The 22,034-nt window shown below is 47.5% G+C and overlaps 1 protein-coding gene across 4 annotated transcripts in view; it reads left to right on the plus strand.

The window, feature by feature from the left end:
• The window catches only part of LOC119464217 (pancreatic triacylglycerol lipase), a 39,395-nt gene that overhangs the window by 9,407 nt on the left and 7,954 nt on the right, over positions 1-22,034 (plus strand). For all 4 annotated transcript variants that reach the window (XM_037725103.2, XM_049655793.1, XM_049655792.1 and 1 more), the window contains 5 exons: positions 11,388-11,536; positions 13,473-13,756; positions 15,909-16,055; positions 17,353-17,461; positions 17,859-17,981. In XM_037725103.2, the coding sequence (XP_037581031.1) occupies positions 11,464-11,536; positions 13,473-13,756; positions 15,909-16,055; positions 17,353-17,461; positions 17,859-17,981 (736 nt within the window). In that variant the 5' untranslated portion in view covers positions 11,388-11,463. The remainder of the gene's footprint in view (positions 1-11,387; positions 11,537-13,472; positions 13,757-15,908; positions 16,056-17,352; positions 17,462-17,858; positions 17,982-22,034) is intronic.

The raw sequence follows: 22,034 nt of genomic DNA on the forward strand, positions 1-22,034 counted from the left end.
TGGTTGACCTCCGCAAAGTTGTTTGTACGCCGGGAAGTGGCGCTGTAATTGCGTGCAGCGCAGTTTAGGCTAGACACTCGTATCAGCGAATCAGTAACGACGAGAAACGGCGACGTCTTCCGGACAAGGAGGATGCGTTCGACCATCGATCGTGCGTTACTGCTAACCATTTCGTGGAGCTCCCCTGCTTTCTGTCTAACTGACCTCCCCAAGGCGCCCTCCTCCGTCTACTAGCCCCTCCATCCCTTCCATTCGAAAACCACTCATCCCTCCAGTCTGCGTTGCGTGATCGCAGGCGGACAGTGGGAAATGGTTCTTGCTCATGTTGGGGCTGACGGGACCCGTATAGCCTTCACCGCACTGCGCGGAATGGTTGAGGCGAAGTTTAGTCGTAAGGGTCGCTGAATGAAGTTGGAACCACGATGCAGTTAGAACTAAACTGCGATAGTCTTCCCAACAGCTTCGGGACCCTCCGACGGCATTGTTTCAGAGTTTGTTCTGGGAAAAGAAAATAACGGATGAGTTAGGGTGGGTTGGTGTTACTTACCTATCGTTTATCGGTCTTCTCCTCAGTGGCGTCGTTTGAAGTAAGGTTTCGTGTGCGAAACCCACGGAGCGGGTGAGCGTTGTTCCAGGCTGTGCGTTCCGGAGTTTCTCTTTCAGTTTATTTCTGTCACCTTGGAGTCGCTCAATCTGTTCGCAAGCACTTACCATCTTGAAAGTGGGGAGCTCATGTGTTTCTTATTGCTTCTCTTTGACCCTTCGCCTTTCCGGTATGTTCTGAACGGACATTGCTGTTTCACGTACAAAAGACCGACATGCATAAAAGGGAACTATGGGAGAGTGCAAATCTGTATGCCGTATTCGTCTACAGCACACCGAGGTGTACATAGAAAAAAAATAGCATTCTCTCACTATTGTCACCTTTTTGAGGAGGATGCGGGGAGTAAACCACTTCCGTTATGCGGGGAAGTCATTGCGAGTTTTTCGGTGAACTGTTTCTCACGAAAAAAAAAAAATATCGGTCTCTTCACGCCTTGTTTTCCGCAAAAATGCCCAGTGTGGTGGTGTTGGCTATACTAATTTTTTATTGACATTATTGAAGAGGTTAGTGTACAAATATGGCACCGGGACACTCCTTGTCGCTCGAACAGGTGGGACATCTATATATATATATATATATATATATATATTTGCATAAATTTGCGTATAATTTTGTAGCATCAAGAAGAGAACAGTTATTGCACGCACAGCGACGTTAAGACACTGTAGTCAAAACAAGGACGTCGTTATTTACCGGTATGACGAACAAAGGGACGGGACAAAGAATCGCGAACCTCATACAAAGTAGCCTAAGGTGACTCCCTGCAATCAGGAGTGGAACGTGCAACACGATAGACCATTTAGTTGCCCAGGGTAAAAGAGCGTGCTTCCAACAGTGGGAAACCGGAAAGGTCAAATACGTGAAGATCGTCCCATATTTTTTTTTGTTTCCCTGTAGAGGGCAGAGTCGACACAGGAAATAAGGAAACGTGACAGCAACGTGTACTCAGGAACTGAAACAGAGTGCGCGGGGGCTGAGGCAAAAGCCACCGCAGTACAGACGAATGTGATATGCGCGTATTCCTAGAGACGCTAACAAAAACAAGAACACATTCCTCTTAGCTGCACGGCAATGATCCGCTGACTCACTCGCGCAGTCCTTTTCTTTTCAGCATCGTCCCTTTATTTTCTGTCCAGTGTGGAACAAAAATTATCCACAGGAGCAAGTAGCGAAATTAAAATACACTTTCTTCCGGACTTGACAAGGCGTGCTTGCTAGACTATCTTGACAAACAGCCTTCCTCGGCTGAACGCGTTAGCTATACCGCGGTAACTTCGTGAGGGTTCGATCCCAGCCGCATTTCGGTGAGGGCGACATGCAACGACTTTCGTGCACCTTAATTAAGGTGTACCTTATAAGAACCGTTGTGTCTCAAAGTGCAGCCCCCACGGGGAGGAAGCGCTAGAACACAGGCTTTCCGACAATTACTTCGAAAATTTCGTGTCCTCATAGTTTACTAGGGTGCCTCGATCTGGTCCTCGCCCGCCGATCCAGAGCGGGGGAGGAGGTGCGAATTTCGGCACCCTAATAGTTTAGGAACACGCCCCAAACCCGGTCACCGAGAAGGTATGTATCGTTGCCATTAAATGGTGCGGCTATGGTGTTGGGCTGCTGAGCACGAGGTCGCGGGATCGAATCCCGGCCACGGCGGCCGCATTTCGATGGGGGCGAAATGCGAAAACACCCGTGTACTTAGATTTAGGTGCGCGTTAAAGAACCCCAGGTGGTCCAAATTTCCGGAGTCGCTCACTACGGCGTGCCTCATAATCAGAACTGGTTTTGGCGCGTAAAACCCCATAAAAATATAAAAAAGATTCAATGGCGTTTACTACCACCAGCTCCCAGAGTTGAAGGGTTTCCCGGGGGTAAATGCGAAGCTGTTGAATGGGAACAATACTTTGTTGTATACTGGTCTGTGGTCGAGAGTATTTTGGTTGGAAGGTAACTTTTTCGCTCACCCTTGGGAACTATTCTTGCCAAAGTTTACAGACCAGCAAATAAAGCCTTTCACCTCTTCCATGAGGCCACCTTTTATTCTTTTCAAGAAGCCCATCGACCGCCTCCCTTGTCACCGTCAGGATTCAATATAGAAGCACTCCTCCCCCACCTTTCCCCTCTTTGTGTTTTATACAACAGGTCCCGATAAACCATACTTTGGGTTTATATATCAACTCGTTCCTATTTTTGTGGTGAATGTCAATTTTTTCCTTGAATGTTTCTCCAGCGTGGGGATTTGCCCAGAACATAATTTATTATTCAATGGCCTTCGAGGTTCGTTGACGCCCGTTGTAAGAAAACTCGCGCTGACCGATTGCGGAGGCCATGTTTATTCAACGTTTCCCACAATTCCGGCTTTCAAATAATTCGGTTGTCATCATCTAGCCCTTCGGCCACATCACATCATTGAACGACCCTCCAGAAAGACGCTGGATTTCAATCGTTATGTCCTCGGATCAGGACGAATTTCTTCTTTTTCAACTCGGAAGCTTTCATTCTGACAAATCCGTATGCGTATCCTTTCTTTTGCAGCTTTATGAGAACCGCTGCGTGGCCTGGTTGGCATTTGCTGAAAGCCATATATTTACCACTAAATAGATACATGCAGAAAGGAAGACACATTGACCTGTCAGCGCTAGGCTTGCATGTGGGAACCAGGTTTCAGTGAGATATAAATTTTCGGAAGAAGCAAAGAATCAGACCTCATGTGAGTTGATTAAAGCGTACTATGAAAGAAATAAAACTCTAGCTGTGCAAGTGATCCATCGCTATTGTTTTTATCAATCGGAGACGGCATCATTCAAATGCGGTGATCAGTCGGCGTATGCGTCTGTCTATTCGTGGTTATGCCTTCTGAATAAACCAAATGCACGTGCCATCGTCAATGTGTCTTTGCTTTTTCGTGCCTTCTTTAGCGGCCCCTATGGTTTTATTTTTTGCAGCTTAGTGGCTACATTGAGGTGGATGACACCCTGATCCCATCCAGCCTGCTATTTTCTATGGGTCTTTTCCTAAGCACGCCTTTGTCCTTGGTTTGCTCCTTTTGTGCCGACCCTCTCCACCCTTTTGCTGGCTCCAGAAAGCTTGACCTTCGCCTCCCCTGCTGGTACGGACAAAAAAGAAAATCCCCCCAGCCTTTTTCCTCCCACCTTGTGGCTTCTTGTGCCGTCGGGGTCGTGCCCACGCTATTCCGTCTTGAAAATCTCGGCGGAGGGAGGGGGGGGGGGGGGGTGGCACGTTGCTTCGAGATATTCTGACAGCTTCGACCACGTGCGATTCGCAAGCCTTTCGGTGACGTCATCCAGAGTGCGACTGAGGTCACCCAGTGGTCACCATAGAAACGGGAAGGCTTCTTCTCTTCGCCGTGCGTGAAATCAACACGTGTATGCTCTCTCGTACGTTCGCGGTGTTCCGGGTTGGTGTGTAGGAAGAGACTGCTTGACGGAATCTTCGCTTTGACGTGTTTGGGACAACAAGAAATGGTGTGATGCAGCGCGCGGAGACCCATTGACCGAACCTCGTGTACGTATCGGATGTTATTGAGGGCGAGAATTTAGCAACGGCGAAGGTAAGACACGGGAAATTATTGCACGCGGAAGCGACTTTGGATAGTTGGGGTACTTTCATGGTGTGTAGCTTAGGTGCGCGGGCCTTGATTGCTTTGGACTTCTTCGTTTTGTTTTTACATGCCTCACCTGCACCAAGAATCCTTGAATGTGACGCTTCGGTTGTGCGTGTTGTTGATAGCATTCATAACGTGAACCCGTGCTCTTTGCAATTGATACTGCGACATATTTGACGTTCAGTGTGTATGTGCCCGCGTGGTTGGAGTCTCTTGCTTATTCGAATTTTGGAACTGCGATACTGCGGCACGATCATTCTTTGTGCTTGCTCATTAAGCTGCAGCTAATATCTCGTAAATTTTGACGCTTCATCTGTATCACAGAGCAGTGAAACCGATGTTGGTCAGAGAACTTTCAGTGATAAGTTCACTACGACATCGGCCAGGCCCAGGCTAGAAGCTTCCCAGATAAATTCGCAGTCGGTCATCCAGTTTTTTAAACAGCGAATAAAATTGATTGCCTTAATAATAGCAGAATGACCGAAAATGACTGTTCGAAAGCAGCTGGACTTTACGTGTGAAAATTTCACAGGTATAAAAGAATACCATCTTAGTACAAAATATTCACGCCATTTTGGAGTCCTGCGCACAGCTTTTACTGTGCTGCTGGAGAAAAACGGATCTAGACAACACGCAGATTTTCACTGTACTGGCTGTACCTCGATGACGTCAGAAACAGGGGGGGGGGGGGGGCTTGGTGCTATGTTCACAGTATTTCCAAAACCAGGGTTGCCTGGCACTCGCAAAACGACCCGCGAAATGCTGGCTCACTAATAGCCCAAACGTAGCCATACGCAATCCATTAAAATAGCCAGACATAACTTTTTTATTTATTGACATGGAGAGAGATTGTAGATGAACAAAATGAAAATACGATGCATTACAAAGAAATCAAGCAATATTAAAACAAGTACAACCAAACTAAATCGCTGAGTCACGTGGTTACCGGCAGAAATTTGTCGAGCGCCATGAACAAAATGACTGTGCAAGACGATACAAATTAACAAATCGTGCAAGATGAAATTACAACCCAATTTACGCACATGTGATAAATCATGTCAAGCAAACCTTAGGTAAATCGGTAAAGTAAATGCTGTACAACTAACGGCGATGCGTACAATTGGGTGATGGCAGGCGTATGGTATGGTAAAACTTTATTATTGTCCCTCGGAACGCGCGTCAGCACGTAGCGGGCCGCTCGCATGTCGGCACAGAAAGGCCGAGCCTCTCTGCTCCGTAGGCACAGAAAAATATAAGTAGGACACGTAACAAGCAACATTTAGGAATACTGAACCTCTTGTGTTACAGTGGAACACGCACGCACACGCGCGCACGCACACGCACACACACACACACACACGCACACACACGCACACACACACAGACTGGACGAGAACGGGCACAACCCCCAGTGTCACATATACCGAATTATATGTAAATCAAAGAATCCGAAATATAATTCATAATTCTATTGCCAGATACGTGTGCTTTACAGGTATAATCCTGTGGGCTGACGTTATATGTGCAGGTGTTATGCATATACTTTGGTGGCATACAAGGCCCTTTTGCGTCGACTTTCATTTACCCTTTGTATTTAAATCCGCAAGTTTACCCGCCGAGATAGGGACCGACTCAGCCGCCACGCGATACCCGGCAAAGTACGAGGGTTGATCCAGAAATAAGGTTCCCATCAATGTTACAAATAGACATTGTTTATTCTCATAGCAATGCACATCGTTGGAAAGAAGACACTTTGCTCTATTTTTCGACATAATCGCCATCTTTTTCTATGCATTTTTGTAGTTGGTGCTCCAATTTCAGTATATATCCCAATGTCGTAGAACTCCGCCGCCAACACGTAGATGAAACGTTTCACATCTTCTTTGATAATGAAAGCTTCATTTTAAAAGGAAGGGAAGGAATTCGTTATTACTGATTGCCGTAACTGTCTAGCACAGGCTGCTTACACCTGAACCATGGTCAGCAGCGCATCGTCAAGAGTAAAATCATGTAAAAAGACAGGGAGAGAATAACAGAGCACAAACTGTTCACATGTTATGGCGGGTACATCTTATTCACAACGACCTTGAGGTAGAACCACCACTAAGTGGGAGAAAAGGCACTGGAAAACAAGCGTTTGAACCGAAGGTAGGAAATGGCCAGAAAGGTCAAGTAGCCAACTCCAAATAAAAACCTGCTATCTAAAAAAAAAAAAAAACCCAATTTGACTATTTATAGCCCAACCTGGCAACCCTGTTCTACCAAAACCTGAGTTATATGACGTTTCCGGCTCCCAAAGTCGCGTCCGGCACCTTCAACTTAAATTCAGAGGGCGCCACTCTATGAGGCGTGAATTTGATGCCATTTTTAGCGCAATTTACTCGTGGCATTCCGCCGCCCGTGCACTGTACATCACGATTGCATGCCAGCTAGCTAACTGCATACGCCATTGTACTTAACAATGGCCCACGGGCCATTGTGGATAGAGTGAGATTGTAGAAATTGCCAGGGTGGGGACTTTTGTTCACAGGCCAGTATGGAGGCATTTTTAAAGTGGGACACACAATTTGTTACCGCCTCCTTCAACCTCTCTAAGCGCGTACGCCAATGTCTGGCAGGTTTAGATCTGGGAGCCACTCCCGCGGCTCTTCTCGCGAAACACGTGGAACAGGGGCGCGCCGTTCCAGGGACAGGAGGGAGGGAAAAAAGCCTTTATTGTACAAAGTGGTGGATCGAGAAATAATAATCGCTTATTTCACAATCAGCCGTGAGCCGCCGGCGGCGGATACAATGGTTGATTTGTACAATGGTTGCGCCTTTAAGACTCGACTTATAAAATTTGCAAAGAGGAAAAAAAAAAAGACTTGCAAACATATGACTATGCATTCGCAGAAACTTGCTGGAAGTGTGTACGTCGCAAGCACCGCCATCGTGTTCGAAAAAACAAAGGGCCTGCTTAAGCTGGCGTCGATCCCGTGGAATTTGCGATTCTGTTGCCTTTATTAGCCAAGACTGCTACCGCGTGGATGAAACTTTTGACTAATGACATTTGCCAGGCAGTCACGGACGGCGGGATCTTTTTGGGTGAAAACCAGTGGCGCACACAAAGGCGGTGGTAGGGGGGGGGGGGCGGTTGTGTTAGCCGGGTGCACGCAGCTGATCCACTGGGTGGTGAGATAGGAAACAGAGTGAATAGTTTGTACCATGTGAGTATAATTCGCAGTAACTATGGCCACGCGGATGCTGTATTGAAAATATGAGTCAGTGTGCAGGCCCTGCACGATTGTTGTAGACCCTCTTCCCAGCAACTAGAACGTGATTGTAAGAAGCGGGGAGCAAATAAAAAAAAAAAAACGCGTGGAAGAACTGTCTTTGTTGCCAGTTCTGAGCTGCGGATTTCTTAAAAACAGGTTGCACGCTGACACGCGTATCAATCTGCAGCATGAGTCGTGGATCGTGGACACAGGTAGAAATGAATTTTTCATGTGATTGCTTGTAAAGATCCGTGCGTTTTGTGTTTAGGCTGGCTTTGAATGTGCCGAGCCTGTTGGCGGTACGGAGAAATGAAGATAAAAAAAGGAAAGGCGTTAGTATTAACTCCAGATCATAACGTTGCGCAAGGAATCTCATGGGCAGCTAACAAAAGCCCACATAGGCCTCCACTCTATTGACTACATTCTTGGAGTCGGTACCTTGATATAATGTACAGTGAACATACCATACCAGGCCTTCCAGACAGTGACAGGCCAAATCACGCGGCAATGATAATTTCTGATGGAATCCTCTATGAAACGGTACGACGAGTCACCTGAAAAACATGCTTGAGCTAATCTGGCTTTAATGCGTAACTTACCGTCGATCATATTGCCTATCTCTAGATTTTATGTTCTTTGTTTTCATTAAAACCGCGTATTCTGCCTGGCTAGTTTCCGCGCCGTATATCATGGGAAGGGTTATGACGCCATTATCGCCGGCACCACTCTTCGCGCTCTGAGAGCGTGCGTGTGTTCGCGAACGAAAGCAAGATCGACGTGCTGCCGCAGAATGTGTGACCAAATATTCGCGACTCCGAACGTTTACGTTATCGCTGCAATCGTACATGCTGCCGGAAAAGCGAAGTGGGTGGGGCATCATGAATAAATGCGTTGAACAAATGCCGAAGACCCTTTCGATCAGTCCAGTTAGCGCACAATAAACGAGGACTTATAAAAAGCAGCTGAAAGTTGGCGCTAGATGTGGCCACGTTGTAACTTGTCCTCTTGGTTATCGTGGGCTGCCTATACCAAACGAGGAAGGCAGTGCGCTGCGTCAACGCAGACGCAACACCGTAGCAAGAATCTCCCGTCCGTATAGCATGACACTTGCAACATTATATTGCCATTTCTGCACATAGGCAAAAAGAAGACTGTGGGGCTCCAGTGATTCTTCGAGTTTGTTCACTCGACTGGTGAGAACATCAGTCGTGAGGTGATTTCTCGCGCCCATTTTCTTTTCCCTGGTTCTCTTCTTTTCGAGCTGCGTTGCCACCTTTTGGATGGCGATGTCGAAGAGCACGCATACGCTATATAGCTCTGCTTCTTTGGAGGATTCTGTCCTTTCAGCCTCTGTCAGTCGAGGCGTCCCAGGTGAGGCTCCCTCTTGGCGGCACACACCGCTGGTGCCGATAGCCGGAGCGAAGCTTTCTTATGCTCGTCACTGGCCTCCCACTACTCGTGCAGCACCAGTTTACTGCCTATTGTGCATCGTTCCGCTCCGCCGGGCACTGACATGTTCAGTCTATTTTCTAGATTATAATAGTTTGAGTCTAACCTTTGGACCTAACCTAGTTGACAGTGAACGTGAAACAGTTTAGAGTACTCGCCGGGGTGGCTTGGTGGCATGCTGTTGCGCTGCTGAGCACGATGTCGGGGGATCACATCCCGCGGCTGCGTCGACCGCATTTTGATGGGGGCGAAGCGCAGAAACGCCCGTGTCCCGTGCATTGGGGGCACTTTAAAAACCCCTGGTGGTCAAAACTAATTCGTAGTTCACCACTAACGGCGTGCCTCATAATCAAATCGCGGTTTTGGCACGTAAAACCCCATAATTCAATTCAGTACACTGCAGACAAAAACCATAAGTAGGCTGATCTCCGAGAATTGTTCCAACTTCGCTGAGCCGCATCTGTGATCATTTCATGCTTGAAGAAAAAAAAACAGCGCAAAAGAGACGAGGACGAAAAGACAGGCACAACAGACAGGTCTTCTTTTTGTCCTCGTCTCTTTAGCGCTTTTTTTTTCTTCAAGTATGTTGGCACCAACTGGCCCACATCTAGCTCCAGCTGCTTCAGATCATTTCATGCTTTGTTATAGACTCCCATCGATGATTCTGCCTTAGCTGCACGACAGGCTGCTGCGTTTGTAGTAATTACAATTTCATGCATTCAGTGCTTCCTATGGGTGCATCACGTATCCAAAACTTAATCAGTTATCACAAAATTTTATTCTTTCCCTGCTTACGCAAAAACGGAGTCGCCTAAATCTCCTTACGGGATGTGAATGCGAAAGCATTATGACTTCTCTGATTGGTTACCCCCATGATACATGGCGTCATACATTGTCACGTGTCCTTCACAACCTTACATTAATCCACCTTGCTCTAACTTGTGCCAACCTTAATCCACTTTAATTTACTGCCATTCACCTTACTTCACCTTGATTCACTTTACTCCACGTTGTCACCTTACTGTAACTTGTTCTAACTTTAATTCACACCAATCTTCTCTAATTCACTATAATTACCATTACTCTTAATTTGCTATCTTCTGTACTAATAGTGGCGTTGACGCTGATGACGTCACATTGACGCACGCACTAGGCACACCTTTAGTCAGCCAGAACCGTGGAGCCACCGTGGAGCCGGGGAAGCGTGCTCGTCTCGCACCCCGGAGGCCCGTGTTTGATTCCCACCCAGACCGAGGTGTGGCAAATTTCTATCTCAAAGCCATTAATTTAATTTGTTTACAGGAACTTCTCTGAGAAATGTGACATCAATCCGAGCATTTTTGACGTGTTTTTACTCTTTGCGGCGTCAGCCAATTTTGGTACCACCGCTTGATCACGCCGGGTTTTCTGCCTCACGGAACACTATGTATAATGCTTTTGCATTAATAACATACACCGGAGGAGAACGGCGGCGCAATTAACTCCGCTCTTCTCCAAGCGCACAGGCTTCACCAGCGTCGCGATCATCGAGGAAGCAATGAACTAGGAGCAACACGACATTGTGCAACACGATTGAAGCCTAACGAATCAGCCCAACACGTGATCGTCACTTCAGAGGGCGCGGTTGGTTTTAGCGACCCCGCTCTACAGGTAGACTTACGGCAGTGCAGCCGCACCAGTGTGCATCGATTAAAGACGATGGGGGAGAAGTTCGATCTTTCTCACTTCCAGCGGGAATCATGCTGTAGTGTGAATGTGAATCACTTGTTGTTTCACAGATTTGGTATGAACCCTCTAAATCCTCAAGTTCCGGGGATGTTTTTGACAAAGTATCAAAAATGAGTTTCGTGCGATAGCGCTTATCTTAGAACTGAAGAAGCCTGAAGACATCGCACTGACATGCAATGCAGCGATGGGTAAGCTTGGTCTGCCCATCATAGTCGATAGTCGATGCCCATCATTGTTATTGTCTATGCATGCATCATAAAGATTTACTTCGTCACTCTGTCGCCGGTGCCTTGATGCGATTTCGCAGCCGTTTTAATGATGTCGCAGAACAATACTTCTGGACGTACCCATCGTGGTGGTTCGGTGCTCTATTGCAGATTTCCCTATGCCCAGACCCTGCGGGAACCTCAGGGGCCGAGCTAGGATGAGCGATCATTGGTGGAGGAGCTAAGTTAGTAAATCGGCGCTAGCCCACTTGAATGAATCAGCCGCTACTCATTGGTCTCGCCCGAGACACTCTCTCAGCGGCAGGAAAAAAAAAATGAGATCGCCTTGTCATGCGGCTTGCCTTTTGTCGCTACTGTGGCGTCTCTTCACGCCTAATTTTCGAATCACGTACACTTAGCAACTCGCTCAGCATTGCACTGTACTGCATTTCGCGGGCCGCGTGTTGTTGGGTTTGAGACCCGCCTCCGAGCTACTGTGATGGACGCTTGTCACTTTCTTCTTGCAGAGCGTGTGAAGCGGAGAGCCGTGGTGCGCCCTCCAGGGGGCGCCCCCTCAGGCCCCACGACGAACACCCGAGGTTCATGAGGGGCTGGATACCCTGGCGGGCCCTCTGGCTGGCCCTGCTGTTCACCGGACCATGCATCTGGACAGTCGGTGGGAAACCTTAGACACGCAAGTGTCGTTGTGTCCTTCTGCGTGCCTGCCTGATTGCCGTTATAGATTAGAGAGTTCTAACTTTTCGGTGAACGCGTTACATTTTATGCAACACAAAAACACCGGAGAAAGACATGCGCAGCAGCGCTGGTTGCATCATCTTGTGACGCCGAACTAGAGCGCACACAACTATAGATGGTTTGCATTGACGTCATCGTGGTCGCCATCTTTGGGTTCTCGGCGTAGGAGCTGCGCAAACAAGAAACGCTGAGAGACAAATCGGTAACAGCGATAACATGGTCACCGTCGAAAGCAAAATAATGTACGCGTGATAAAATGATTGCACTGACGTTGTCGTAACCATGTTCGGGTACTAGCGCAGTGAGAAGCTGCATCCGTGGTGTCACCTGAAAGCTATATATATAATCACAACAGCTACGTTCTGCCCATCTTCTGCTGAAAAAGCGCCTGCGGCAACAATCACTGGCCGTACAGTGCACTTATCTTCGTCCTTCTGTGATAACAAGGAATGACGCAATGACATTTCTAAGGTAATGTCGTTCAAGTAAGGGGCTCGAAATCTCTATCAATGATTCTGTTGCCGTCCGTATCTGGTGCATGTGTTCCGGCATCCGGCAACTGTAATACATTTACGGAAAGTATGAAGCTCGGGTTGGCTTCCGTAATTTTACTCAAACTGATCTATACTTTATTACAGACTACATACTTTATGGCAGGTGCAAGCCGGGTATACAAGGAAAAACGGATGATTTTAAGGGGGGGGGGGCTGCAGAGTCTGAAGATATGGCACATATTTAAGCCATTCCGTTAAAATTCTTGAAAAAAAACGAAGTATTTAAACCCATAGATTCTTGAGAAGTATGGGGACAAGTAACGCGGCTTGGCGTATCGCTTGTTCGTCGTTGCTAAAGACAGGTGCTGGTTGGTGTCGGCAGGGTGTTTTGTTGGGCAATTAAATTTCTATCCCTACTCCTGACTGATATATTCTTGTTGTTGAAAATATTTCTCGATAGCTTTAATTTTTATTCGTTGGGTGAAGGATTCTTGTTTGGAATACCTAAAGTAAATGAATCTGACGTCTTTTATCTGTGACGCATTCGATTTTGTCACATTTACGCCAAATTACGATCATATTATGACATTATACTACTGAGGGCAAAGAAAATCTATAGAAATGTATTAATGCCCTCCTTGGCAAAAAGTTATCGGGTTAGAGAGCACAATCTGCACTCGCAATCTGCGCACAGATTGTCATACTTACTCGTGAGCACACTGGCTCATGCTTATTGCTTCCGACTGATATTAGATGTGAAAAAGAGTGTGAGTGGGTGACAAAAAACATGACCACCTCAGTAGCCCAGTGGCTATGGTGCTGCACTGCCGAGCTCGCTGTCGCGGGTTCAATGCCATTTTAATGCCGTTCATTGCCATTTTAATGGGGCAGAAGTGGAAAAACGCCCGTGGCACTTAGATTTAGGTGCACGTGAAAGATCTCCAGATAGTCAAGACTAAACCTGAGTCCACCACTACAACGTGTCTCGTAATCACATCGTCGTTTTGGCAGGTAAAACCCAGAATTGAATTTCATTTTTGAGTGAGAATAGGTCTGATCGGACATGGCTATAAACGGGAATGAATGCTGGTGAATTTCAGTCCACAGGAGCACAAACTCAAGTCTTGTTGAGTATGAGAGGTCGCGAGTTAGTCGTTACTGGTAAGTATGAACGAAAGCGAGTGAGTGTTGGCGATTGTATATGGGCACGAGTGGGGAGCGCGAGTTAGTAACAATCAGCATGAGTGGGTATGCAGCCATAAAAATATTGATAAGTGAGTATCTACTCATTGGGCCGGCCTATGCTCTCTAGCGTGTATTAAGCCTTTGGCATCCATGCTACCTCTCGTCTCTGCCTCGCAGACAGCCTGGCCCTCTTCGAGAAATGTATGCCGGACCTGGGCTGCTTCCGCAGCGGTGGCCACTGGTTCCACCTGCTGTACCGGCCGGTGTCGCTGCTGCCCGACGACCGGCATCTAGTCAACACAACGTTCCTGCTCTTCACGCGGAGCAACCCCGTGGTGCAGGAGTACCTGCAATCCGACGTCGATCACCTGCAACACAGCACTGTGTTCCGGCCACGGAAGCCTACCAAGATCATCGTACATGGCTTCATGGACAACATCCTCGTCGGAAACTGGCTTTTCGTGAGTGCGTTAACCACGCGTGTCGCCACGTTCCCGTCACCGCGCATTCGGTCACCGTGGAAGCCGTAGTTCGTTGCGGAGCGAAGCGGAACTGGAGGAAGCGAGGAGTGCGGGATGGTCTACATAGACCTACAAAGCATGGATGAGCCTCGAATTGTCAGGGACGTCGGGGGTGTCAAAAGATGATACGTGTTGGGGAGTTCGAGCATTAAGAAATTACAGAATAGTTTGGCTGGTTCCTCTCAAAGCTGTGTCTTAGTCCCGGCCTATAGATCCACGACGAAAAATCTAGCATAGGAGACTAGGAGTTTATATGAAGGAATGTGTGTATGCGAAAACTTTGCCGGAGTTGCGTAGTTTGATCCCCGAAGTTTCCGCAGCTCAACACAATGCCTCTAGAATTTGCTCCCCTTTTTTAATCAACGGCAATAAATTGGGGGTCCACGAAAAAAAAGAACAGCACAAATCGGAGTTATTTTCAATTCAGCATGACTGAGCTCGGCTGTGACTGTCGTCGGTGCACGAACAGGTTCGTGGTCCGTTAGTTGATCTCATCGTTAGATCAGCTCGTGTAGTTGGGAAACAAATTACTTGCCAGCTTCATGACTTCCCTGGTATGCAATGAGGATGGTGTCGTCCGGCTGGCCGGTCGAGTCAACCGATCGAGACTTTGGGCAAAATTGTGCAGACTGACTTGCTTCGCTCACTCTGTAAGACATTTTCGAACGACAAGTGATTAGGTAATGACGCTGGTGCCGTCGTATACGAACCAAACCGTTTTATCCTTAGCACACGTGTTTTGTGTGTTCTGATTATTGCTAGCAATGAAACCAGTCCGCTTTGATGACTTTGAATACAGCGTAGAGTCGAAGTCCTGGAACTTGCGTCTGCGACTTGACATCACCTCTTATGGTTAAAAAGGTATAACAAAATAGCTATATTTTTAAGTATTTGGGTATTTAAAGTGCTTAAACTTGGTCAATTGAATACAGTCTTGGTCAAATGTTGCCAGAGCACAGCGTGAGTGAACAGGTTGACTTTGACTGGTGGCAGGTGCTGCTGAACTAATTTAGACTTGGAAGCTGTGGATGGTGGGAAACTTTGGAGCTCTTTGGATCGTATACATGCCACACTACAGGGCACGAAGGGAATGTGCTCGCTCGTTGTGGCCTCGAAACTTTTTGATAGCGACTGTACATGAAAACTCGACTACGTTTTTGTTTGCGCAAGCTTGAGACAGGCAAACTTCCCGCTAAGCTCCCAGGTGACCATATTGCTTGGACAGCAATGTAGCCTGCGTCGTTTTTGACATCGATGCTGTATTCGAGAAGCTGTTTTTCACTGCCTCAGTATTGGAACGAGGCTTAAGGTGGCCGCTGCTCGCTTTGTCGTCTATATTAGCCGTGTACAGCAGGTATTGCAGTACACACTCGTAGTCGCTGCGACCGATGGTGACAGCATACGTACTACGTTACAAGAATAGACTGTCAAGATGGTCGGATCGTGATGAACAACTTGCAGCGCACGACAACGCCACAAATTCAGAGACAGGTACTGTCGACCACAAATGTTTGCGGACCGTGGGATTTCAGAAAACGTAGAATTTCCGAGCGTACTGTAGGAATATCCAGCAAAACCGCACATCACGAAGTTGTTCGTGCATACTACTAGAGGCTGGAAATGCAAATACCATACTGAGTTGTGCGGCTGCGGAGATGATCGGCTTTTTCTCAGATCCTGTGGTGCGTAAACGTCTGTGGTCGTCTGTAAATATAGCGTTGTATGCACGTCCTTTGTAAAAAATTATGCGAGCTACCCCGTCACTTCACCATATAGAAGGTGTCCCAGCTAATGTTAGCCAAGTTGTGAGAAACATAGCGAAATAAACAGGGTGCAAGATAGGGCTCTAGCAACCTGTTGTTGCTAGAGCATGGGCAAGCTCACACTGGGTGCAGCTGCCGCTCAGTGCCAGCTCCTCAGCTTTCACATGATGTGCGATGAAAGGTAGTTGACATGACCCTCACCATTCCTCCTGAACAATAACAACTAGTACAGGGCGCTCTCCTGGGTAATCTTTTCTTTAGATCCTGATGTTTTTAAAAGAGAGGATTTGCGATGCCAACTTTTTCTTTCCTACGTCCTTCGCTTGCAGGAGATGAAGGACCGCTTCCTGGACACTATGGACTGTAACGTGATAGTGGTCGATTGGCGCGGAGGCAACGTGCTTCCTTACAGCCAAGCCACGGCAAACGGCAGGGTCGTCGGGGCAGAGATCGCCTTTCTAGTCAAGACCATCGAGGTGCTTCGCCTTTTCGTGGATCCTCATTTCTACGCTTGACCTGTAATTTCCCACTGTAATGCGCACAAAATTATTTGAAGGAATTGGCACTCGGATCCAACGCTATCTTGAAATCTAAATGACGAGAAGCTTGTTTGAGTTGACGCGGTAGCAGCAGCAGTGCACGGCATGGGCTCAACCTCGTCGCTTGTAGCTGTTAGATGTCGGCGTCGTGAGGACAGAGGTCATTCATGATGCTTGCTGAGAAACGAGAAATGAATGTTGATGAGATGTTTACGCACAGAGAAGTACGACACATACCTAATTAAGTTAAAAGCTTCATGCCCCTTTTGTCACAGTGGCACACCCATTCTGGAGGATTGACCAAGAATAATGGGCCACATACGCTGTAGCTCGGACACAGTGGCAAATACCCAGTACTGAAGCCACACCTTAGCGCACATACCAATCGACCCAAGTTGTATACTCGGCACGACAACAGCCAGAACGCACCGAGTGGACCAAGTTGTCTATGTAAATCCACAAATATATCCAATGAGGTAACGCCGACGAACACCAAACACCGGAGAAGATACAAAAAAAGCTCCACTTTAAAAAAAAGTACTTGCACACACACGTTTATGCTTTTCAATCAGTGCTACTTCGAACTGAGAAAAAAAAGGAAACTTGGAAGGTAAGTCGTGCTGCTGTGTGGCTAGGTTTATTCGCGACTAGCTGCACTCTGAAAGTGTGGCAGAAATCTACATTGAGAACAGAACAGATCTGTTTCCTGAGCGCTATAGCAAGAGTTCTGCATAGCAAAGGCCGGTTAACGTATACGCATACTTGTAAAGACGCTACACTGAGGAACGGTGCTTCTGGCAACATCTCGTGCTACTACGTTCAACCAAGGAGCGTAAAACGTATTTTGGCACGATCGACGGTGCGCCACTCGAACGTCGGCAAAAACGTGTCGAAAGAGAAGCAGCAATAACGAACGTAATTTGCCCATTTTCTTTCCTAAAAAGTGGAGTAACGTGACAAACTTTTCTAGTTTTACGGTTGGTCACATCGCCACGAGATGACGCCACCAGTGCTGTTGTCAGCTCATACATCTATGCTAGAGCGGATCTGCTTTGCTGTAACTCCTGTGCGCAAACGTTTGTCTGCGCCGGATGAAGCTGAACGTATTTCTTTGTACTGCATGCCTGTGGATTAGTAATAAGTCAAGCTTGGCTTGAACAATGCTGAACGAGGTAGGTGAGCTCAGTGAATCAGCCCAAACGGCCAAATGATGCTTACGTTCTCCGTTTTGCAGCGCGTGTTGGGGTCAAGCCCGCCTTCCTTCCACTGTATTGGGCACAGCTTGGGTGCCCAGATCTGTGGCTACGCCGGCTCAAGACTGCACAACCTTGGTCGAATTTCAGGTATGGCTCTCTGGCGATGGCCCTTTCGCGGGACCGGAACCGGAAGTTTAATCAGGTAATTGATAAATAGTTCAAGACCTTGTTAGCAGATAGCGTTAGGTGCTCCAGTTGGGTGAGTACCAGATGTTACGAAGGTGATGTTAGGGGATTCGTGAGTAAGAGTTCTGTGAGAACAAACGTATTAACGCGGAGAGTGAATGTAATAATACTTAATAAGATTTACAATAGAATAAAAGCAGCGTACTGCAGCCCGCACTCAGGACTTTCTTCGGAATGCACTGGCACCGATGGGTGACAGCCGGAAACTTCCGGTTCCGTGCCCTGGCATCATGTATCATGAACGCGAAAGCCCGTTCGCGTTAGGCCTAACTGCGGGGACTCAATGGGCCGCCGCCAGGATTGGACCCTGCCGGTCCTTTGTTCTACAGGACGCACCCCGATGTCCGGCTGGATCCGAGTGACGCCAAGTTCGTCGACGTCATCCACTCAGATGCCAGCCTGCCGTACTTTCTTATAGAAGGCAAGTTTTCTAACCGTTTTGTTTTTGTCAGTCAGTCAGTCAAATAACTTTATTTAAAGGCCCTGCGTTTGTGGGACGGGCAAATGGTCCCGCCTAGGTGACGGCCAGGAGCTCTTGAGCCCTGGCGGCTTCCTCGTCCCGCTGGACAGCCCAAAGTTGATCGTCAAGGGCAGAGCTGAGCAACACAGTCTCCCAGCGCACGCGGAGGCAATCGCGAGAGGCTGCATCCCCATTATTGTTTGTTGTGCCTCGACATTCCCATAGCGTATGTTCCAGATTGGCTCTAGAACCACAGTTTTTGCATTTATCTGTCTTGCACATGTCTGGGTAAATGAGATGTGAGATCGCCGGGTTCGGATAAGTTCTGGTCTGTAATTGCCGCCATTCGACAGACTGCTTTTTGCTGAGCTTTTGGTGAGGTGGTGGGAAAATGCACCTTTGCAATTTGTTCTCTGAATATATAACTTTATGGGTCATGAACTCGGCTCATAAAGTTGTACAGCTTGAGAATCGTTTTATTTCTTCTCGTGGCTTCCAATAATACTAAACCCTCCGTAGTGGCCTAGCGGCTATGACGTAGCGCTGCTAAGCACGAGGTCGCGAGATCAAATCCCGACCACGGCGGCTGGATTTCAATGTGGGTGAAATGCAAAAACGCCCGTGTGCAGCGCTTTGGGTGCACGTTTAGAGAACCCAAGGTCATCGAAATATAATCCGGAGTCTCCTACTACGGCGTGCCTCATTATGAGAACGTGCTTTTATCACGTAAATCCCGAGTATTTAATTTAATTTCTTTATTCTATCAAGAGTTTGTTGTTACAAAGACTCCGGCAGTGTGTTCGTTGATTCTTCCACTGTCAACCAATCGCCACCGAGGAATCGTTTAGCGCTCCAAAGGCCCATAGGGCGAACATGGCGCGCGTGCGTGTGTATTTTGCTCGGACGGTCCGTCCAACTGCCCCGCGATCACCGTGCGCAATATTTCGCGGCAGCAACGAGGGGGGTTGCGGCGACTGCGCGTCGAAAGCGTGTGGATGCGCAGGCAGGGCCTCGGTCTCGACGCTACGAATGACAGCAACAAAGGCGATGAAGAGGGGACCCCTCCTGCAACACTTTCTGCTGAAACACTTTCTCCTGCAACACTTTCTCCTGCAACACTTTCTCCTGCAACACTTTCTCCTGCAACACTTTCTCCTGCAAACACTTCTCCTGCAACACTTTCTCCTGCAACACTTTCTCCTGCAACACTTTCTCCTGCAACACTTTCTCCTGCAACACTTTCTCCTGCAACACTTTCTCCTGCAACACTTTCTCCTGCAACACTTTCTCCTGCAACACTTTCTCCTGCAACACTTTCTCCTGCAACACTTTCTCCTGCAACACTTTCTCCTGCAACACTTTCTCCTGCAACACTTTCTCCTGCAACACTTTCTCCTGCAACACTTTCTCCTGCAACACTTTCTCCTGCAACACTTTCTCCTGCAACACTTTCTCCTGCAACACTTTCTCCTGCAACACTTTCTCCTGCAACACTTTCTCCTGCAACACTTTCTCCTGCAACACTTTCTCCTGCAACACTTTCTCCTGCAACACTTTCTCCTGCAACACTTTCTCCTGCAACACTTTCTCCTGCAACACTTTCTCCTGCAACACTTTCTCCTGCAACACTTTCTCCTGCAACACTTTCTCCTGCAACACTTTCTCCTGCAACACTTTTCTCCTGCAACACTTTCTCCTGCAACACTTTCTCCTGCAACACTTTCTCCTGCAACACTTTCTCCTGCAACACTTTCTCCTGCAACACTTTCTCCTGCAACACTTTCTCCTGCAACACTTTCTCCTGCAACACTTTCTCCTGCAACACTTTCTCCTGCAACACTTTCTCCTGCAACACTTTCTCCTGCAACACTTTCTCCTGCAACACTTTCTCCTGCAACACTTTCTCCTGCAACACTTTCTCCTGCAACACTTTCTCCTGCAACACTTTCTCCTGCAACACTTTCTCCTGCAACACTTTCTCCTGCAACACTTTCTCCTGCAACACTTTCTCCTGCAACACTTTCTCCTGCAACACTTTCTCCTGCAACACTTTCTCCTGCAACACTTTCTCCTGCAACACTTTCTCCTGCAACACTTTCTCCTGCAACACTTTCTCCTGCAACACTTTCTCCTGCAACACTTTCTCCTGCAACACTTTCTCCTGAAACACTTTCTCCTGAAACACTTTCTCCTGAAACACTTTCTCCTGAAACACTTTCTCCTGAAACACTTTCTCCTGAAACACTTTTTCCTGAAACACTTTTCCTGAAACACTTTCTCCTGAAACACTTTCTCCTGAAACACTTTCTCCTGAAACACTTTCTCCTGAAACACTTTCTCCTGAAACACTTTCTCCTGAAACACTTTCTCCTGAAACACTTTCTCCTGAAACACTTTCTCCTGAAACACTTTCTCCTGAAACACTTTCTCCTGAAACACTTTCTCCTGAAACACTTTCTCCTGAAACACTTTCTCCTGAAACACTTTCTCCTGAAACACTTTCTCCTGAAACACTTTCTCCTGAAACACTTTCTCCTGAAACACTTTCTCCTGAAACACTTTTTCCTGAAACACTTTTTCCTGAAACACTTTTTCCTGAAACACTTTTTCCTGAAACACTTTTTCCTGAAACACTTTTTCCTGAAACACTTTTTCCTGAAACACTTGCTCCTGAAACACTTGCTCCTGCAACGCAGTGCTTCCGAGGTACCCGCGAAAGGAACTACGCAGCAGCTATAACGCGCGCTCGAGCTGCCGGCCGACAGTGCGAGGCGCAATTATGGCTGCGCGGGAGTAAGCTCACGAAATACTCGAGCAGTCGCTCCTCGCCAATGCGGCAGCTCTACGTGACCTAATACTGCCGGTGTGTGGAGCCGGGTGACTCTCTCGAGAAGTTGCTCCACAAGCAAACTATGAATATTTTGTACTTCGTCGCTCTGTTGTAAGTATGTAAACGGTTGTCTCTACTCTAATCTTCCCTGTCCTTCTACTCTCGCTTTCACCATCCCTCCTCCACTGCTGGCCGCCGTTCGAGGGTTAGCAGACTGCGTTAAACAGTCAGGAGTAATTTCCTTCCCCTCCTTTTCCTCTTGTAATTATATATATATATATATAAACTACCAATTACTATTAGTACTACTCTCTACGAATGATGGCGCCGTGGAGTTTACTGGTGCCTTCGTGTACTCTAAAGCAAGGTAAGCACTTTTACATGGCGTTTGCCAAGCAAAACTGCGATGAGCCGAGGAAATGACGGCACACACGTCCGCATGCATGCGGTGACCTCCATGTAGCTGCACGGGTTAGTTAGGAGGCTTACAGCGTTCAACGACAGCTGTGTGATCGCGTGACAAGTTTAAACGAGATGACCGTTTGTTTCGTAATGTCTCCACCTTCGGCTTTTGGGGAAAAGCTTCAAGGCATAACGGGGCAGTCAGTGTAGGCGCACGTTCTTCTCACTACTCTGCCATAGTGGCAAGCAGAGTTAGTCGACAGGAGTAAATATGGAAGACACGGACGTCTGAGGGTGCAGTCGAATATGTACAGCGTGCATAACTGTAGCGATCTTCAGAAGCCCCAGCAGCTGTCCATTGTCACATTATGCCGTCGAATGAGAGGCAGATTCCAAGGTGCGCTCATTTGGAAGCAATCGGGCTTAGACGAGCAACTGGCGCTGCTAGAGACATAGGATGTTTTCGATGAGTGCACTGGTTGTGAAGTGAGGTTGTGTTAGGCAAGCTTGCGTAGCGTTTTTCTTGTGCCGTTGTTGCAACATCTGACTTTTTTTTTCGTGTTGTCTTGAGTCATGTAGAAGTGAAGAAAACGTCGTTGTGTTATTTTTTGGTAAAAAGAAAGGAAAATAAGGGGAGCTATATTTCTGCTGGCCGCACCGTAAATGTCTAGCTGCATCTGCTGAAATCTGAACGGTGGTTAGCAGCGTGGGATGGGGCTGGGGTGTAATAGGGTGGGGAAAGATAATAGAGTAACAGAAGGCAACCACTTACACATACAGTG

This window comes from Dermacentor silvarum, chromosome 9, assembly GCF_013339745.2.
Source record: "Dermacentor silvarum isolate Dsil-2018 chromosome 9, BIME_Dsil_1.4, whole genome shotgun sequence".
Classification (NCBI taxonomy): Eukaryota; Metazoa; Arthropoda; class Arachnida; order Ixodida; family Ixodidae; genus Dermacentor; species Dermacentor silvarum.